The sequence below is a fragment of the Bactrocera neohumeralis genome, unplaced genomic scaffold, assembly GCF_024586455.1.
Source record: "Bactrocera neohumeralis isolate Rockhampton unplaced genomic scaffold, APGP_CSIRO_Bneo_wtdbg2-racon-allhic-juicebox.fasta_v2 cluster10, whole genome shotgun sequence".
NCBI lineage: Eukaryota > Metazoa > Arthropoda > Insecta > Diptera > Tephritidae > Bactrocera > Bactrocera neohumeralis.
In genome coordinates, this window is record NW_026089623.1 from 6,166,387 (window position 1) to 6,183,592 (window position 17,206).

Genomic DNA, 17,206 nt, shown 5'->3' on the forward strand with positions numbered 1-17,206 from the left:
GTGCCTGACCTAGGTTTAAAAGCAGTTTGTTTTCTACTTATCAGATTGTTTCAAAATAAAAGAAATTGTATTCGTTTTGATATTATTTTTTCCAACAGTTTGCTTAAACATGATAAAAGCGAGACGGTAATTTTTGTAGTCATCTTTCTTATTCATATTTTTTTGAATACAAATGATATTTAATTTTTTCGAAGAGTGGGGAAACACACCAGTTTTGACAATTAAATTATTTAAATTAATTAAACGACTTTTTAGTACCAGTCGTGCATTTTTAATCATTGCATAGGTGATTCTGTCCGGCCAAGACAATTCTCTTTGGTATTTTTAAGATTATTTTCCAGTTCAAACAGTAGGGGTATTCTCTTGCTCTTGCAAGACCCGGTGCACGGTGCAAGAATTGCAGATTTACAACGGCACAACAACAAACACACGCAGAAAAATATTTGCAAGCGCTGTAAAATATGTCAGACCAAAACCTATGTATATTTGCGTGCAATGTCACGCAAAAACATAATTGCAACCCTGTTGTAGTTGCCATTTTACATAAAGACATATTACGTCGTTAAATTGTTGAGGAAGATAAGTTTTAAATGGATTTTATTATTTCTATTTAAATTTTAAAGATTTGTTACAGTTTTTTTTCTTAAAAATGTATGCAGAAGGTGCGCCAATTCACAATAGCCATGCTTAATAGTCATTCACAACAAATTGACCGATTTAGCCATTCATATATTACTAGATTCTGCAATGGGTGCTCTGCACCTTTGCAAGAGCAATCTTGCAAGAGCAAGAGAATACCCCTAGTGTAATTTCTTCTTCAAGGCTACTAGAAGACTTTGGAATTTTATTCACCTTGTATACCGATTTGAGGACGCGATTTTTTTCAGAAATGTATTCACTTGAAAATTGTTCATATGCAGAGCCGATGCAAAACAAGTGGCAAATATTTCTGCAATTTGGAACACATATGTTATAATTCCAGTAGAAGATTTAAGTGAGTGAATGTAAAAAGAGGTGGGATTGTCGGTAAAACTCTTACTGTTCGCCAAACCTTTTGTATTGGAGTGTTTGGGCTCATATGAGCCGTAAATTGTTCAAAAGAGCTAGTTTTTGTCTCTTTTACTTTTTTGCAAAAAAGACAATACATTTCTCATAATTGAGCAGATTCTGTAAAGTTAAGTTGTTTTATAGAGCATGCCAGTATTTCCTTTTCACGTTTCTAAGTTCTTGCAGCTCTTTTGTTCACCAACAGGTATTACGTCTCTTCTTGTATAGTTTAGATTGCGAAATACTGACATTGGCTGCTCGCCTAATTGCTTTCGTTATTTTAGCCGCTTCTTTATTAATGTTATCAGTATTCGGGTATCGGTCAACTTCTATTTCTAATCTCTTAGAAAAAAGAGGCCAGCTTGCGTTTGCCGTTTTGTATCTAGGGTTGTGGATAGAACTCGCATAATTTTCCCTTTAACTGAGTATTATTGGACTATGGTCACTAGCAAACATATCGTCCACCGTGTCCCAATTCATCTCTTTCGATAAATTGAGGCTACATGCTGAGATGTCAATCGCCGTTATGGTATGTTGAATGGAATAGTGAGTATATTTGCCGTTGTTAAGAATACACAGATTATTTTGTAGTATTTGTAGAGCCCCATAGTGGATGCCACCCATTTATATCGCCTAATATAATATTGTTCGCAAAATTAGTATTAATAGAATTGTTCAACTCATTGGAAGAAATTTTTAAAATGTAAATGGTAAATATTTTGTATTTTAATTTCTACACTAGTTTTCACTTGGATTGAAGCTATTTGAAAATTCGAATTAATGCCATTTTCACCGTAGATATGTTGAATATTTTTGCGGATGAGGAATGCAATAACTTGTTTATTTGTCATGTTCGTATTGTGAAGATAAATATTATACCCTTTTGGGCATTTGGTTGTTTTCAAAACCGCATTGATATGCGTTTCTTGTAATGCTATAATGTGAGGTTGGAATTCCGCTATTAATATCTCCAAATTATTGTAATTGTTCCAATAGCCTTTGATATTCCACTGAAGAACTTTTATTACAAAATATGCACGGACATATGAGTATAGTTATTCAGGATTAGAATCTGTTATTATATTTTTCTGGCAATTGTAATGAAGTTGAGAAAGAATCTCCTTGGTGTCTGTACCCATATTATTCTGTAAGTCATAATTGTTTTCGGTAAAGTTGCTGGTGTTGGCAATGTAATTATATTTAAATTTGTTTACCTGCATTATAGTTGATTCAGTGTCTTCCTGAATTTGATGATGTGGGTATGCTTATTGAGTCAATAGGAGTTACACTTAAGTTATTATCGGGTGGATTTTCTTTATTTTGTTGTTGGGCTGAGTTGTATTGAGTATGTATGATAAATTTGTGTTGGTAGGATTTATATAAGATTTTTGTTTTGTAGTTGTGTTATCAGCAATAGGTTTTGTATAATTATTGTTTTTGTTTTGAGAATTTTTGCTGTTTTTGGATGTTGTTGTTTTTGCTTTGATTAATTCTTTTGTGGTTAAGTTCAATGATTCTATTGGGTTTTCTTTTGTGAAGTAGTCTGAAGAAAAGTTGTTATTCACGTAAGTTACTGCTTCTTTAATTGATGTTCGGTTTGATGTAGAATATTTAAGGATTTCCTGCTTTTTAAGATAAGTTGAGCATTTTTTATTTGTTGATTTATGCTGAGAATTACAATTATTACATTTAATTTGAGTGCTCTTTATTACCTCTGAGTGCTCTGGTAAGGCGACACAAACAGGAGTGTTGGTACACGTGTTTTTTGTACGACCGACAACGTAACATATTTTGCATTGCATGGGCTTATTAATAGAAGTTTTGATTTGAATAGTTTCGAAACCAACTTTTAGGTCTTTAGGGAGGTATAAGTCAAATGATAGAATATGCAAAGGAGTATTTACATATCCGTTTATTGTTTTATTTTTTTTTGAAATTTTATTAACTTCGATTACAATTTGATCCTTAAGACCAGTTGTTATTTCTTTTTCTGAAAGGTTTATTAATGCTGGAGAAAATATCACACCTTTCACCGTATTAAGTTTTCTATGATATACACAAGTAATTTTGCATATATTTGAGAGATTTTCTGTTTTTACTAAAATGTCTGCGGTTTTTTTGTTGTTAACTAGAACGAGTAAATTTCCATCACGTGTAAATTTAGTTTAGCGCTTTTATTAAGTGAAAAATATTGTATAGTATGTATTTAGCGGCTTTTCATTATTTGTACTTTTTATGGTTACAAATTTGTCACTATAAGACACTTGTTAAGTCTACACTTGAAAAAAAAAACAATTTCTTCACAAAATTATAGATTTTCAATTTAATTTTTCCACAAAATTATCTATTTAAAGAATATTTGTGTAACTACTTTAAAAAAACAATTAGAGGATTCTCTTGCTCTTGCAAAACTCTTGCACGGTGCACGAATTGCAGAATTTTCCTCTTGGTACAACGGCACAACAACAAACACACGCAGGAAATTATTTGCAATGGCTGTAAAATATGTCAGATCAAAACCCATGTTTATTTTCTTGCAATGACACGTAAAAAAATAATTGGAACCCTGTGCTAGCTGTCATTTTACTTAAATACATATTTTGACGTTAAAATGTTGAGAAAGGTAAATTTTAAATAGATTTTACAATTTCTATTTAAATTATAAAGATTTGTTACAGTTTTTTTTTTGTTAAGAATGAATGCAGAAGGAGCGCCAATTCACAATAGCCATGAACAATTGTCATTTACAATAAATTGACCCAAAATCAGCCGTTCATATATCACTAGATTCTGCAATGGGTGCTGTCGTACCCTTGTATATTTCGGTATTGGATTTGTGCAATCTGCAATCTTGTAAGAGCAAGAGAATCCCCTTAATGTGTTTCGTGTAACCGTGTAATTTAAAAAGCCTTTTCAACGGACATATTTATTAGCAGAAAAAACTTTCAAAATTTAAATTATTTTAATGTAATTAACTTTTAAATAGTTATAAACTGCTATTATATACTATCTACACTTCATCCAGAGCAAGTATTATTAACATCCATTGTATAAAATATGTTATTAATTGTTTTATCGTATAAAAAGATGGCTTTACGAAAATGTGTTGGTGGTTGCAGTTTGGGGGTGCCGCTTTATCCCTTCCCATCCAGGTGAGTCTAATACATGAAAATAGTATATAAATAAGTGATATTAAGTATTAGTATAAAGGGTTAATATATGTAAGTGTGAGGAATTAAATGTTAGGAAAATTTAGTGGAAATACGAAAACAAAATGTGAATAGGGTTGTCCGAAATTCTAAAGCCGTTACTTTATAAAAAAATGTGCAATTATAAAATCGCGTTATTTTATAGTTTATATTTTAATTATACATATATACGTATGTATATATATGTATATTAAAATAATATAAATTAAATATTCGTGGAATTGTAGTTTAATAGCTTTGATGATGATGAAATTAAAAAAGTGTATTTTTTCTTTTGCGAATTAAATTTATTGAAATTAAAACTTCAACGTTTTTAAGTAGTAGGTTTTCTATTTCCCGGTTTAGGGCATAATTTAAACTAAAACTATAAATTATTAGTTTCAATTTTTAGTTTAGTTAATGGTTGTGTTTTTTTTATTTTAACTAGGCGGCGTGAATGGGTCAAGCTGTTGGGCGTACCGAAACCAACAGTTAAACATTTATTTGCGTGCCAAAGACATTTCTCACTTAAGATGAGGAAAAGCCGCTTGTTATTGAAGACTGCTACCTCAGATTTAAATTTAAGATTATCACCACTTATAGCGAAAGATGAAATAGGTTGTAGTGAACAAGTAGGTAGAATAACTGATCAAAACGGACAGGACAACATTATAGAATTAGGTTGTGAAGATTTTTACCCGAAACACCTTAGCTCTTCTTCAATTAGAACTGTCTCAACTTCAAACAGTAATATGTTTGAAGTTGTACCCTTAGGTAAATCCCTTCAACCAGCATGTCTTGAAGAATGTACATATTCTTCCTCTTTAGGTAATTCGAAACTAGTGAACACTTGGGAATTGAGTAGACAAACTCAAACAGATATTTATTTGTCAAAAGGGAGCCCTAGAAAAAGAATGTATCGGTAGAAGTTAGACTCTAAATCACAGGAAATAGTATACATATGTACGCAATAAGGTGAAAACTTTAGAAAATAAAATAGAAGTTTTATAAAAAAATAAGAATTTGTCTATACGTGGGCAGGAAGAAAATAGACAAATTGAAGAGCTATGTGGCAAATTTCCTCCACATCTTGCAATTTGTGTGAAGAATTGCCTTAAAAATGCGCCCCGTACTCTGAAGGGCTATAGTTTTGAAAGTTAATTGAAAACGCTAGCTCTGGCTGTCAAATTTTTATCACCTATTGCGTACAGGTATTTAAAGCCCTTTTTTAATTGGCGATCACAAGTTACCCTCGAACAATTTGTTCAAGGTTGGCCAGGTAACCCTGGCTATAATTTTAGCAGCACTAAAGCTTTAGAGTTGAGAAGTCGTGGTTTCACAGACGCACAGAGCTATGTTTCGATATGCTGTGACGAAATGTCTCTGAAAGTCCACCTACAATATGAGAGAAATAGGGACTGGATCATTGGGTTGGAGGATTACAGTGATGAAAATCGTACCTCCAGAGTAGCTTCTAGTGTTTTAACACTTTTCGTCCAAGGTATTGGTGGAGAAACTTAGACCCCTCTCTAGCATATTTTTCTGTGCACAAAGCTTGCAAAGGAGATATGATGAAAAAACATATTGATCAACTCCAAAGTATTGGATTGCGTCCCTGCCAAATAGTTAGCGACATAGGGTAAAATTTCGTTAATTTTTCTAAGCTTAGTAGGAATAAGTAAAGAAAGGCCTTATTTCGAAGTGAATGGCTCAGAAGTCTTACACTTCTTTGATTCGCCACATCTCTTAAAAAGTACACGAAACTGCTCAGAAAATAAAAAAAAAAAACAGAGTCGCTTTTGACGGGCGTCCAGTTGAATGGTCGGATATCGTTCATATATATGAAAATAGTACCCATAACAACATAAGTTGCACCCATAACTTAACCTCGGCACATATTTCTCCTAAACCTTTCACAAAAATGAGCGCGCAGTTGACTTCTCAAGTGTTTAGTCATTCTGTTGCAAGTGCTATGTTTGCCCTTTATAGCTCCGGAAGCTTAATACTTCTAAGTCTCCATCTTTTCTAAATACAGCCACGTTCGTCCTTTCTTTTGACAAATTATTCAATATTTTTAATAGTAATGCCTTTGGAGCAATAGAACACTTTAAAGAACCCCTTTCGGCTACTGGGGATCAATTAAAATTTCTTGAAGAAACCAAGAAGTTTCTTAACTCTATTAAAGTGTACGATCCCTTCGGTCGTGAAATAACTTTTAATTAGCTTAAGACGTTTGTGGCATTTCTAGAAAGGGATTCACACATTTATTGACAAGAAAACTGACTCAGGATAGACTGGAGAATTTTTTCGGACACATACGTGAGGGGGGGAGTTTGATGTGAGAATAACTCCGCAGCGTTTCGCATATCTTTTCAGACAACCCTGGGGCATAGGATATATTCACTGCGTTGATAAAGGGAATTGCGAACTCTTGGCAGTTGAGCAGTCTGAGTCATTTTGAAATAGCTCCCTCCAAAGCGCCTGTAACGATGACTTGGGTCGAAATACCTCCTGGCAAACTTTTCAAGTATTGCGAAGACCTACTCTTTCTACATTTCAAAATATTGAAATAGAGGTAAATGTGGTCGTAGATGAAAGCAGCTTTCTTCACAAAAATGCTTTCGTATATTTTTGCGGTTACTTATGTATGTATATTATAAATATTTTAAACAACATAATTGTTTCATGCCTTTGTGACATCACTGGAGAAGATTTCTTTTTCACTTTCGAAATGCAATATATTAATTGCCAAGTCGTAAAACCACCCCTCGAATTTATAAAATTTCTAACAAAAATCGAAGATATTTTTATACAACATTTTGATTCTACTTGCCATAGGATTGAGTTCTCGCATATATTATTTGAAAAAATGGTGGGCGTAGAACCGAACTATTTACTTTTAGGACATATTTGTTAGGGGTCGGCTTTAGTATACCGTCCCAGGATTTCGGGGAAAAAATTGGTATAATCAGATAGAGGAGATTCTCCTGATCACGAATATATAAGGTTATAGCCGCAGGAAGATTATAGTTTTCGAGATATTCGCGTTTAAAATTTAAATTTACAATATTTTAATAACATTTTTCTATACTTAAAATTAATTTTGCACTTATATTTTTCAATTTTATATACACTAACACATCACTAATTCGTTTGTACACATTTATTTTATATCATATATTGCAAAAATAGCTTTTATTATACATTTAAATTATAGTTGAGTTATGACTATTTAATAATAACAAATTAATTTCAAACTGTCATATGATAAGTGTTACCTTATCGACATCATTTGTAAAAATAAATTTGTCAAATAATTAGTGTTAACGTACTAAAATATTTTACAAACTGAAACAAAAAAAAATAAAAAAGAAATATTATACCCTAAATAAAGGAAACATAATCGTTGATAAACAATAAAAAATTAAGCGGCCGCCAATGTAAAAATGAGTTCTAGGGGAGTAAAAAAATGTATAAACCCGGTGTTGGACCGACCAGGGTTATTTTTTTTGAAGCGCGGCCGAAGGCCGCCCACGCAAAAAGGAATTCTAAGCGAAAAAAATTCTGGTACACCCCGGTGTTGGACCGACCAGGGTTATTTTTTTTTGAAGCGCGGCCGAAGGCCGCCCACGCAAAAAGGAGTTCTACGCGAAAAAAATTCTGATACATCCCGGTGTTTGTTCGACCAGGGTAATTTTTTTTGAAAAGGAGCTCTACGCGAAAAAAATGTAATGCACCCCAGTGTTGGGCTGACTAGGTTTATTTTTTTTTATAGGTTGTTGATTCTCGTAGTTGGGGTATAATCTGTTCACTTTATTACAAATGATGTCGATAAGGTAACACTTATTATTTGACAGTTTGAAATTAATTTGTTATTATTAAATAGTCATAACTCAACAATAATTTAAATGGATAATAAAAGCTATTTTTGCAATATATGATATAAAATAAATGTGTACAAACGAATTAGTGATGTGTTAGTGTATATAAAATTGAAAAATATAAGTGCAAAATTAATTTTAAATATAGAAAAAATTTTATTAAAATATTGCAAATTTTAAATGCGAATATCTCTTAAACTCTAAGCTTCCTGCGGCTATAACCATATATATCCTTGATCAGGATAATCTCCTCTATCCGACCATATCCTTTTTATCCTTGAAATCCTGGGACGGTATACTAAATTCTTCCCTTTGTTAGTAAACGCTTTTAATAAAAAAAGTGAAACAAAATTATTTCAAAAACAAACAGCTTAATCACGTCCGTTTGTCTGTCTTTATAAGTCAAAAATAATATCTATGTATGTGTATTTTTTTTTTTTTATAGTAGGGGGAAGCATCGAAAGCCGGAGTGCGGAACTTTAATCCGCTAAACCTAACCTACTCCCAACTCAAGACTCTCCCACGGAACCACCGGTTAAGTATTACTTCGTGGGAGGGACAAGACATTTAAGTCTCCTCTATTGCGCGGACTGACGGACGCCTAGTCTGTTGAAGGGATCTCAGTTCGCTCATTATGAATGCTGACGCTTCGCTGACAGCTTTCCATTTATCAGTCGATTGGCACATGAGTGTCGTTAAATTATCGACCGTAAAACTACCACCGAGTGCGGTTTTTAGCTTTTCCCTTGTATTCGAAAATCGAGGGCAATAAAATAATACATGTTCAGAGTCTTCTATATACTCTGCACACGTCGGACAGTTCGGACTAATGTCGTTGTGGAATCTGAAAAGATAGCTTCTAAAGCATCCATGTCCACTAAGTATTTGGGTCAGATGAAAGTCTAGGTCCCCATGTCGTCTGTCTATCCATGAGTGGATGTCTGGTATAAGTCGGTGAGTCCATCGCCCTTTGGATGAGGAATTCCACCGCTCCTGCCACATTTTAGTGCTCTTGTTTCTCTCATCTGTCCTTGCCGATACTGTTTTAGGCGTTGATAGCTGATATAGACGCTCGAGTTCGTCTCCCTGGATGTCAATAGGCGGCATGCTGGCTAATACTTCAGCAGCGTCGGTTGATATAGTCCGGAAAGCACTTATTACTCGAATTGCAGAAAGCCTATGCACTGCAATTATTTGTTTAGCATACGCTTTTGTATCCATTGCCTGTATCCATACTGGCGCCGCATACAGTATTACGGAACTCATTGCTTTCGCTATTAAGAATCGCCGGCTGGAACGCACACAGCCTCTATTGGTCATCATTCTCGATAGGGCATTATAAATTTTGTTTGCCTTCGCGGAAGAATACTCCAGGTGCTCTTTAAATTTTAATTTGGAATCCAATATTACTCCCAGATACTTCAGTTGAGGCTGCGAAGTAATCTCGCACTCCCCTACAGTGAGCTCTATTCGTTCTTCTATCTTCCTAGTGCTTATGAGTAAAACTTCTGTTTTTTCCTCCGCCAGTTTCAGACTCACAGAAGAGAACCATTGGCGTAGACCATTTATGCACTCATTACATTTATTTCTCAGGTCGGCTAATTGTTTGGCCACTGCTACGACCATGAGATCATCCGCATAAGCTACTAGTTTAACGTCTTCTGGTTGCTGTCTTCTTAGCACCCCGTCATACATAAGGTTCCATAATAGTGGGCCTAACACTGACCCTTGGGGTACTCCACTCGAGATAGAGTAGCTCTTGGTGCCTTCGTCCGTATCAAAAATCAGCCTTCTGTTTTTAAAATAGCTCATTATTATGTTTATGAGGTATTCAGGGGCCCGTATTTCATCCAGGGCTTTTATTATATCTGCCCATTTTGCCGAGTTGAACGCATTCTTGACATCCAGGGTAATCAGCGCGCAGTACTTTTTTGTGCCACCTTTCCACCTTTTGCCACTTACTGCACATTTCGCAGTATCGACGACTTCTCGTAGTGCGTCAATAGTGGATCTCTTTTTTATAAAGCCGTATTGTCTCTCTGATAGTCCGCCGGCTTTTTGGATTGCTAACTCCAAGCGGTTTCGTATTATACTTTCGTACACTTTACCCATTGTGTCGAGCATACACAGTGGTCGGTACGATGACGGTTCTTCAGGTGGTTTCTTTGGTTTTGGGAGCAGAACCAAACGTTGTACCTTCCAAGAGTCGGGGAATACCTCTTCCTTTATACAAGCGTTGTACATTTTAGCGAAAACTCGAGGTTTTGAGCTTATGGCTTCCTTCAGAGCTCTGTTTGGTATGCCATCCAACCCAGGCGCTTTGGCGTTTTTGATTTTCTTTGCTATTGCCAATAGTTCGTCTTCCGTGACTAGCGGGGGTGACTCTGCAGCTTCGTTTCGTCGCTTGACATATGAAATCCGGTCGTGTTTCGGGAATAATGTTTCGACAACCTTTCCCATAAAAGATGCATCTTTAGGTTGCTGCTGCTTGTTTTTAAATCTTGACATACATATTTTGTAAGCAGTACCCCAAGGGTCAATGTTTGCTTCCTCACACAGCTTCTCAAAACATGATTTTTTGCTACGGGTAATTGCCGACTTCAGGAGCTTTTTGTGGCTTTTAAATTCTTCCCTAAAGTGGTTTTCGTTAGTTTCACCCCGGTTACGCTGTAGACGCCGTCTAGCTGAGTGACAGAGCTTTCTCAGCGTGGAAATTTCCTCGTTCCACCAATATACAGGCCGCCGCTTGTTGTGATGTGACGTTCTACGCATTGTTGCATCGCATGCTGCGACCAGTTCTTTTCGAACTGCTGATACCAGGTGAGCGGCGCCGTCACCTGATGCCTTTGATGCACTCCAGACTAGCTCAAACAGGTCTGGGTCGAATTCTTGTTGTTTCCAGCTTCGCTTTCGGCAGGGGTTTCTGCTAAAAAGTTCTTGATCTCGGGAGTACGAAATTTGCGCTATAATTGCCATATGATCACTGTTTGTGTATATGTCAGACACCGCCCACTTAATGTGCCTGCTCAGCGAATCGTTTGCAAACATAATGTCAATTATGGATCCTTTATTGCCCTTTTGGTAGGTGTTTCGAGTTCCGGTGTTCATTATTGTTAAGTGCGTTTGACTCAGAAATTCATGAATTAGCCGCCCGCGGTGGTTTGTACATCTGCTGCCCCATGCACTTGACCAAGCATTAAAATCACCCGCTATTATAATAGGTGTTTTGCCTCTGGTTTCTAAAGATAGCCTTAAGAGGAAATCCTCGAATTCTGCGATTGCTGCGCTGGGACGAGCGTAGCAACTTACAAAATAAATCCCCTGAATATTCGCCCATGTGAAGCAATTATGTTTTTCTCTGGAGCAGGTCTTAAAAGGTTGCCCTTTACAGGACCATATTGCTGCCTTGCCAGATTTATCTGCAATCCAAGTGCTTTCCGGACGCTGGGAGTATTGCTCACTTAGTATGGCGACATCAATGTTCTCTTCTATGATTGTCTGATCTAGCAGATCTTGTGCTGCTGCGCAATGGTTTAGATTCAGCTGGAGTATCTTCATTTACTTAGAGACTTTATCATCTCGAGGTACTTTGGGCAAGTCGTGCTCAATACAGAGTGCTCCCCTTTGCAGAGCATACAGCTCGGAACGTTTGTGCACGACTTTGATAAGTGTCCTGCAGTTCCACAGCGCGTACATAGGGAAGATCTGTCTGTCAAACTGCAGCATTTACGAGCCATGTGTCCCAAATGGAAACACTTGTAACACCTGGGAATAGTCGAATATTCTCGAAGGCGACAGATTGACCACCCAATCTTTATTTTTCCCAATTTGAGTGCGGCCTTAGCATCTTGAGCGCGCATGCATATAAGTGCTATTTGTGTGCCGCTACGCGTTTTTCGCAGACTTTTGACATTCGTTGTCTCCAGACTTTGGATTCCACATTCCCTTTTCAGTGCTGAGCAAATTTCTTCTGGGGTTGTTATTTCGTCCAGGTCTTTACATACAATGGTAACGTTGTGGGTCTTAGGCTGTATCATAGCCATTTCTCCAACCACTCCTTCCAAGACGCTTTGGAAAGATTCGGCTTTCGTGTCTGCTCCATTTTTTAGTTCTAAAAGAAGGTCTCCTTTGAGTGTTTTCCGAACATAGGTTACGTTCGAACCCAATTCCTCAAGCCCACTGTCACTCTTTATTTTCCGCAGAATATCTGCATACGACGCCCCTTCTTTCTTCGTGATAATGATCGCATCCGGCTTTGTTTTTATTTTCTTTTCTGTCGGTTTCCTCTTTTTAACCACGTCTGTCCATCTTTCATTTGCGTTTGGGAGTATCGTGGTATCCTTTTGGGTGTTTTTTACTGCTCCACTATACGACAATTGCTCCTTTTCAGCTACGTTTTTTGGCTTTTTTGTGGGTGGTAAAAAGCCTGATGCCTCTCGCATTCTCTTTGGGGTGTTATCATCTCTATCAATAGTGACTTGGGATGATTTTCCTATTATCACTCTTCTCGGTGGGTTTTCTACTTTTTCCGATTTTGCGTGTAACGCCACTATACTGCTCACAAGTTCGCGCATGGTTTGGTTAATGTGCCTTTGACCGGCCATCATGCTCTCCAATTCTTTTATTTTTTTGCCCAGTTTGCTAAAAAAGCTGACCGTTTCTCCATTTTGCAATTCCTCACGCTTATTCTCCTTGCTTACTCGATCGGCAGTATCACATTTCTCCTTTGATCCAGCAGCGGTGGGTTCCTCATTTTTACCAATAGGCGGTGTTCTCAATATTTTCGAAATCCTTCGGAAAGGATTATCCGGTGTTTGCCCAATACTATTTTCGGAGGCCATACCTCAGCGTGAAAAATAGTTTGGTAACACCCTCGATGTGTACGTTCAGTACCTAACTTTACTGTCTAATTTAAAACTAGAATAGTTGGCAATGCGAAAACCAAAGGAAAAAAGGAACAGCTGATACTTGTGTTTGGGATGGTTGGCAATGCACCAACCAAAAGAAAAAACGAAAACACGAGAAGGGGAACAGCTGATAGATCGCAAAACAAAGAAAACAAAACGGCAGAATAATAAAAATACAAATTAAGTGCACACTCCTGTAAGGGGAAATAATTGTATTTATTTTCACAAATTGGCGCGGAAAAAAAAGCCCAAAGGTAAGTGCAAATGATTATATATTATTAAAAATCGAAGTGTACTTATCTTTTTCTTTAGGCCTGATGTCCACTTAGGTGGTTTAACCTCTCTGGACGTCCCACACAAAAAAGAACTATCTTTTCCCAATATACTACTGAATTTGCTATGTAATTTGAGGATCACAAAATAAACACGACTTAACAATTGATATTTGATGCTTCTGATGATATTGCTGCAGCTGCTATTTACAATTCAGTTCTGATTTCCAATGCTATAAAAACAAATGAAGTAATTATTTGCAAATTATTTAAAAAAATTCACTTACTTACCTTCTTGTTGTACGAGCACGAATGACATGCGTCTTTCAATCTGTTTTTATTACCCTTTTTGGGATTTTCTTTTGGCACTATTGTCAATTATGTTTTCTCCTTCGCACTCATTCGAATAAATCAAGAAATGAAAGAAACTTTTTTTCATCGCATTTAGGTAAACAAAAAGTAACCCGAAAATGTGCATTGGTGTTAGTGCATAGAGAAAAAATGTGTAGTTGTATTGAAATATTTGACTCAAGTGGGTAGCCGTGGTTAGCAGGGTAGATAGTTGATATTAGTGGACTGTATATGTATGTGTATATAATAACCCGCCAGTATGCGAAGTGGCGATAGCCTCCTTTCTACTAGCGATTTCAGTACTTTCTGGTAAGTACTTACTCGCTAGCACGTAGTAATGCAGCACGGGGTGTCTTTACATTTAAGAAAAACACAGATACAGAAAAACGATGCATTAACAAAGCTAAGCTTCGTGTGTATACGAAGCAATGACATTTCTTTTATATTTTTTTGTCACATCATTTCATTCGCCACGTGTTTGCCAAGAAGGAAGCTGCTCTTTTTGATAATTAAATTATATATTAAATATAGCGTGTCAAATTTGGAAAGTGGAAGTGAGGAGTACCTTTAAATAATAAAATATAAATAATATTGATAAAATAAAGGTAAAAAGATAAAAATGATAAGTAAAAGGCATTTGCGAAGGTTGAAAAAAAATGAAAGAGAGAAATTCAAAGAAAAATGTCGGCTCGGTGTAAGTGAATACAAGAAACAGGAACAAAGTGAAGTGCGTAAAATTGCTAAAATACAAGAAGTGGAGGTAGAAGGAGACACAGACATGGACGTAGAAAACGTTGACACTGACTTTGTTGAAAATCCCACGGGCTCAAATTTAAATGACAAACTTAAAGAGTGGTATTTAAGATATAAGCCAAAGCGGAATTGTGCAATACATTTAATTAAAATTTTGAGGGAGGAACGTTTAAGAATAAGTCCATTTTATAAGTTTATATCTAATTCAGCGCCAGATATAGTGCAACTCGCGGGCGGATTATATCTCCATATAGGATTAAATCAACAGCTTCAAAAAATATGCAAAGTTATTCAGCTTTCCGGTCCGTTAGTGATTGATATTAATATTGACGGACTTCCCCTATTTAAAAGTTCTAAGTCACAATTGTGGCCAATTTTAGGTAGGCTAACTAATTTAGGAAATATGTTTGTATTTCTTATAGGTGTATTTTTGGGCAAAAGCAAGCCAAATAACTCTGCAGAATTTTTAAGCAGTTTTACCTCAGAATTTGCGATGTTAAAGGAAAGTGGATGTGAGGTGGCTGGCAGGAACTTGCAGGTTCAAATCGGGTCAATAGTTTGTGATGCTCCAGCAAGAGCATTTGTAAGTGGAATCCCTGGGCACACATCGGCACATGGATGTTCAAAATGTGATCAGGTAGCCAAAAAAATTGATTGCGTTTTAACCTATAGCACCAATTTGGGTCGGCTAATTACAAATGAAGATTTTTCAGCTAGAAAATACCCAACTCACCATGAAGGTCAATATTTACAAGAGAAGTCAGCTTTTGAAAAACTTGGGGTACCCATGGTTACACAGGTTCCTTTGGACTGCATGCACCTTGTAGAATTGGGAGTCATGAGAAAATTCCTAACTAGATTAGTAAATAACAAAGTGTCTGTCAAAATATCGAAAGCAAACAAAAAAAACATATCCGAAAAATTAATATTCGGATTAATATATCCTAAAACCAACGAAAATTCTCGAACAAATACACAGGAAAATTATGGAAAATGAATTCGTTGCTCCTTTAAATAAAAATAAACCAGAACTGTTGGGAAAAAAATATTTATTTCAAGGCTGCATGTTAAATACAAAAGGCCCTGACAATTACTGTTACGTGAAAAACAATACGCCCGTACTCATCCGTTCGTTTACACCAGGTGTAGAAGGCACAATAATAGGTCGCAGATTAAAAAATCTTAGATCCTTTTTTGAAGAACCTATTAATTCAACAACTTTGGGAATATATTTAGTTGACAGGGAGCCATCAGAAGCGGAAAAGTCGTTTTCATTTTTAGACCTTGAATGCAAAGCTGTTGGGGTGCCTTATCGCGACGATTTATTGATACTGCCGATGTTGCATTACTTTAATTAATGTTTAGTTAAAACTTTTGTTTTTACCTTTTTATTATAGTCATAACTATATATGAAAAATATTTAAAATTATAAATAAATAAAAAATAATAAGCTTTCAAAATGCCTGATACTCCTCCAAAAAAAATTAAACGCGTTGCCTTTGACAAACAAAGTAAGTGATCGTTGATTCATTTAAAAAAAATTAGTTCAAATAAATTTAAATCCAATAGACAACAATTGCAGTTGCACTCTCGTTATCGATCAGCTCGAGAAAAAGATCGACGATATGAAGGGTAAAAATAATTTACGAAAAACTGATCCATGTGTTATACCTACATATCTATTTAAAATCTTATGTTTTCAGATGCCATGCAACAGGAAATTAAGGTGGTTCGTGGTAAGGATACTGTTGCTGACCAACAATTTGAAAATATAAAATTATATAAATTTTGAAAATTATTTAAGGTCAACTGCAAATAGCAATTGAAGCACTGGCCGATCAAAAAGTTGTCCTAAATCAACTTTTGCAACAGCGTGCAGAGGAGCTGCCTATCCAGTCCAAATTCCCCATAAAGAACGAAGAGCAGCTAATCAGTTTAAATGACCAGCTCAACAGCGAAAACAAAAACACTTATGTAAGTTTTAGAAATATTATTAAGTTTTGTTGATATTTAGCGCGGCCCTTCTTTTTCGAATAATTTTTTTTTTAACTGCAAGAAAAATCTTCGAAAAAATTATCACAAGTACGTAAAAAACAAATTTATTCGAAAAATAAGGGACACGCTATTGAACATGCTTCATAGTATTTTATTTTTTCACAGGTTAAAGCTATGAGATCGCTGCTGCAACCTACCGGCGTTTTGAAGAATTTACGAAATATTTCGAGCGATGAAATAGCAATGGCATTCAATGTCGATGGAGTGCAGGGCAAAAAGTCCTTAAAATCCTTTCAAAACTTTTATAACGCACTACTGGGTATTATATTTCTTGTTTTATAAAAAAAAATTGGCACTTAGTAAGTTTTTTTTTATTTAGACTCCATTCCGTTAAATGATGGGAATGGTACTGCAGACGAAAAACTGCGTAAAGCAATACAGTTGCAAAAAAAACGCATTTTTAAAAGCGCTTGCATGTCCAAAGACAAGACACAGCATCAACAGACACAATAGTCAATTCGACTTAAAATTTCAACTTTGTGCTTTTACAAACAAAATAAAATTAAAATGAAATGATTAAAATTAAAAGAAAGATGCGTGTTTTTATAAATCAGAACTACTGGCGAATTTTATAGCGATTTGGGATTATCGAAATGGGTGGTTACCTGGGAGTAGCGACGTAGGTACTTACAGGTAATGCAGAGGGTGACGATAGACTCTCTCTTAGGACATCTCCTTGTTAAATTCGCCTCTCGAAAGCAAGCGAAGTAGATTATGGTGGAAGTACTGGTGTTTACCGATAAGTAGCGAAT

General features: G+C 35.8%; 1 protein-coding gene across 5 annotated transcripts; it reads left to right on the plus strand.

The window, feature by feature from the left end:
* The first annotated feature begins 3,632 nt into the window (after positions 1–3,632).
* Positions 3,633–16,979, plus strand: LOC126764907 (uncharacterized). Of its 5 annotated transcripts, XM_050482588.1 has the most exons (7): positions 3,633–3,670; positions 3,726–4,077; positions 4,135–4,199; positions 16,103–16,135; positions 16,204–16,373; positions 16,560–16,713; positions 16,774–16,979. In XM_050482588.1, the coding sequence occupies exons 4-7, from the start codon at positions 16,108–16,110 to the stop codon at positions 16,905–16,907; spliced, it is 486 nt and encodes a 161-aa protein (XP_050338545.1). In that variant the 5' UTR covers positions 3,633–3,670; positions 3,726–4,077; positions 4,135–4,199; positions 16,103–16,107; the 3' UTR covers positions 16,908–16,979. The 5 variants fall into 5 exon arrangements, with proteins under 5 accessions (XP_050338545.1, XP_050338543.1, XP_050338544.1 ...); XM_050482586.1 differs by having other exon boundaries at positions 3,640–4,077; XM_050482587.1 differs by having other exon boundaries at positions 3,640–4,073.
* Positions 16,980–17,206: the final 227 nt, after the last annotated feature.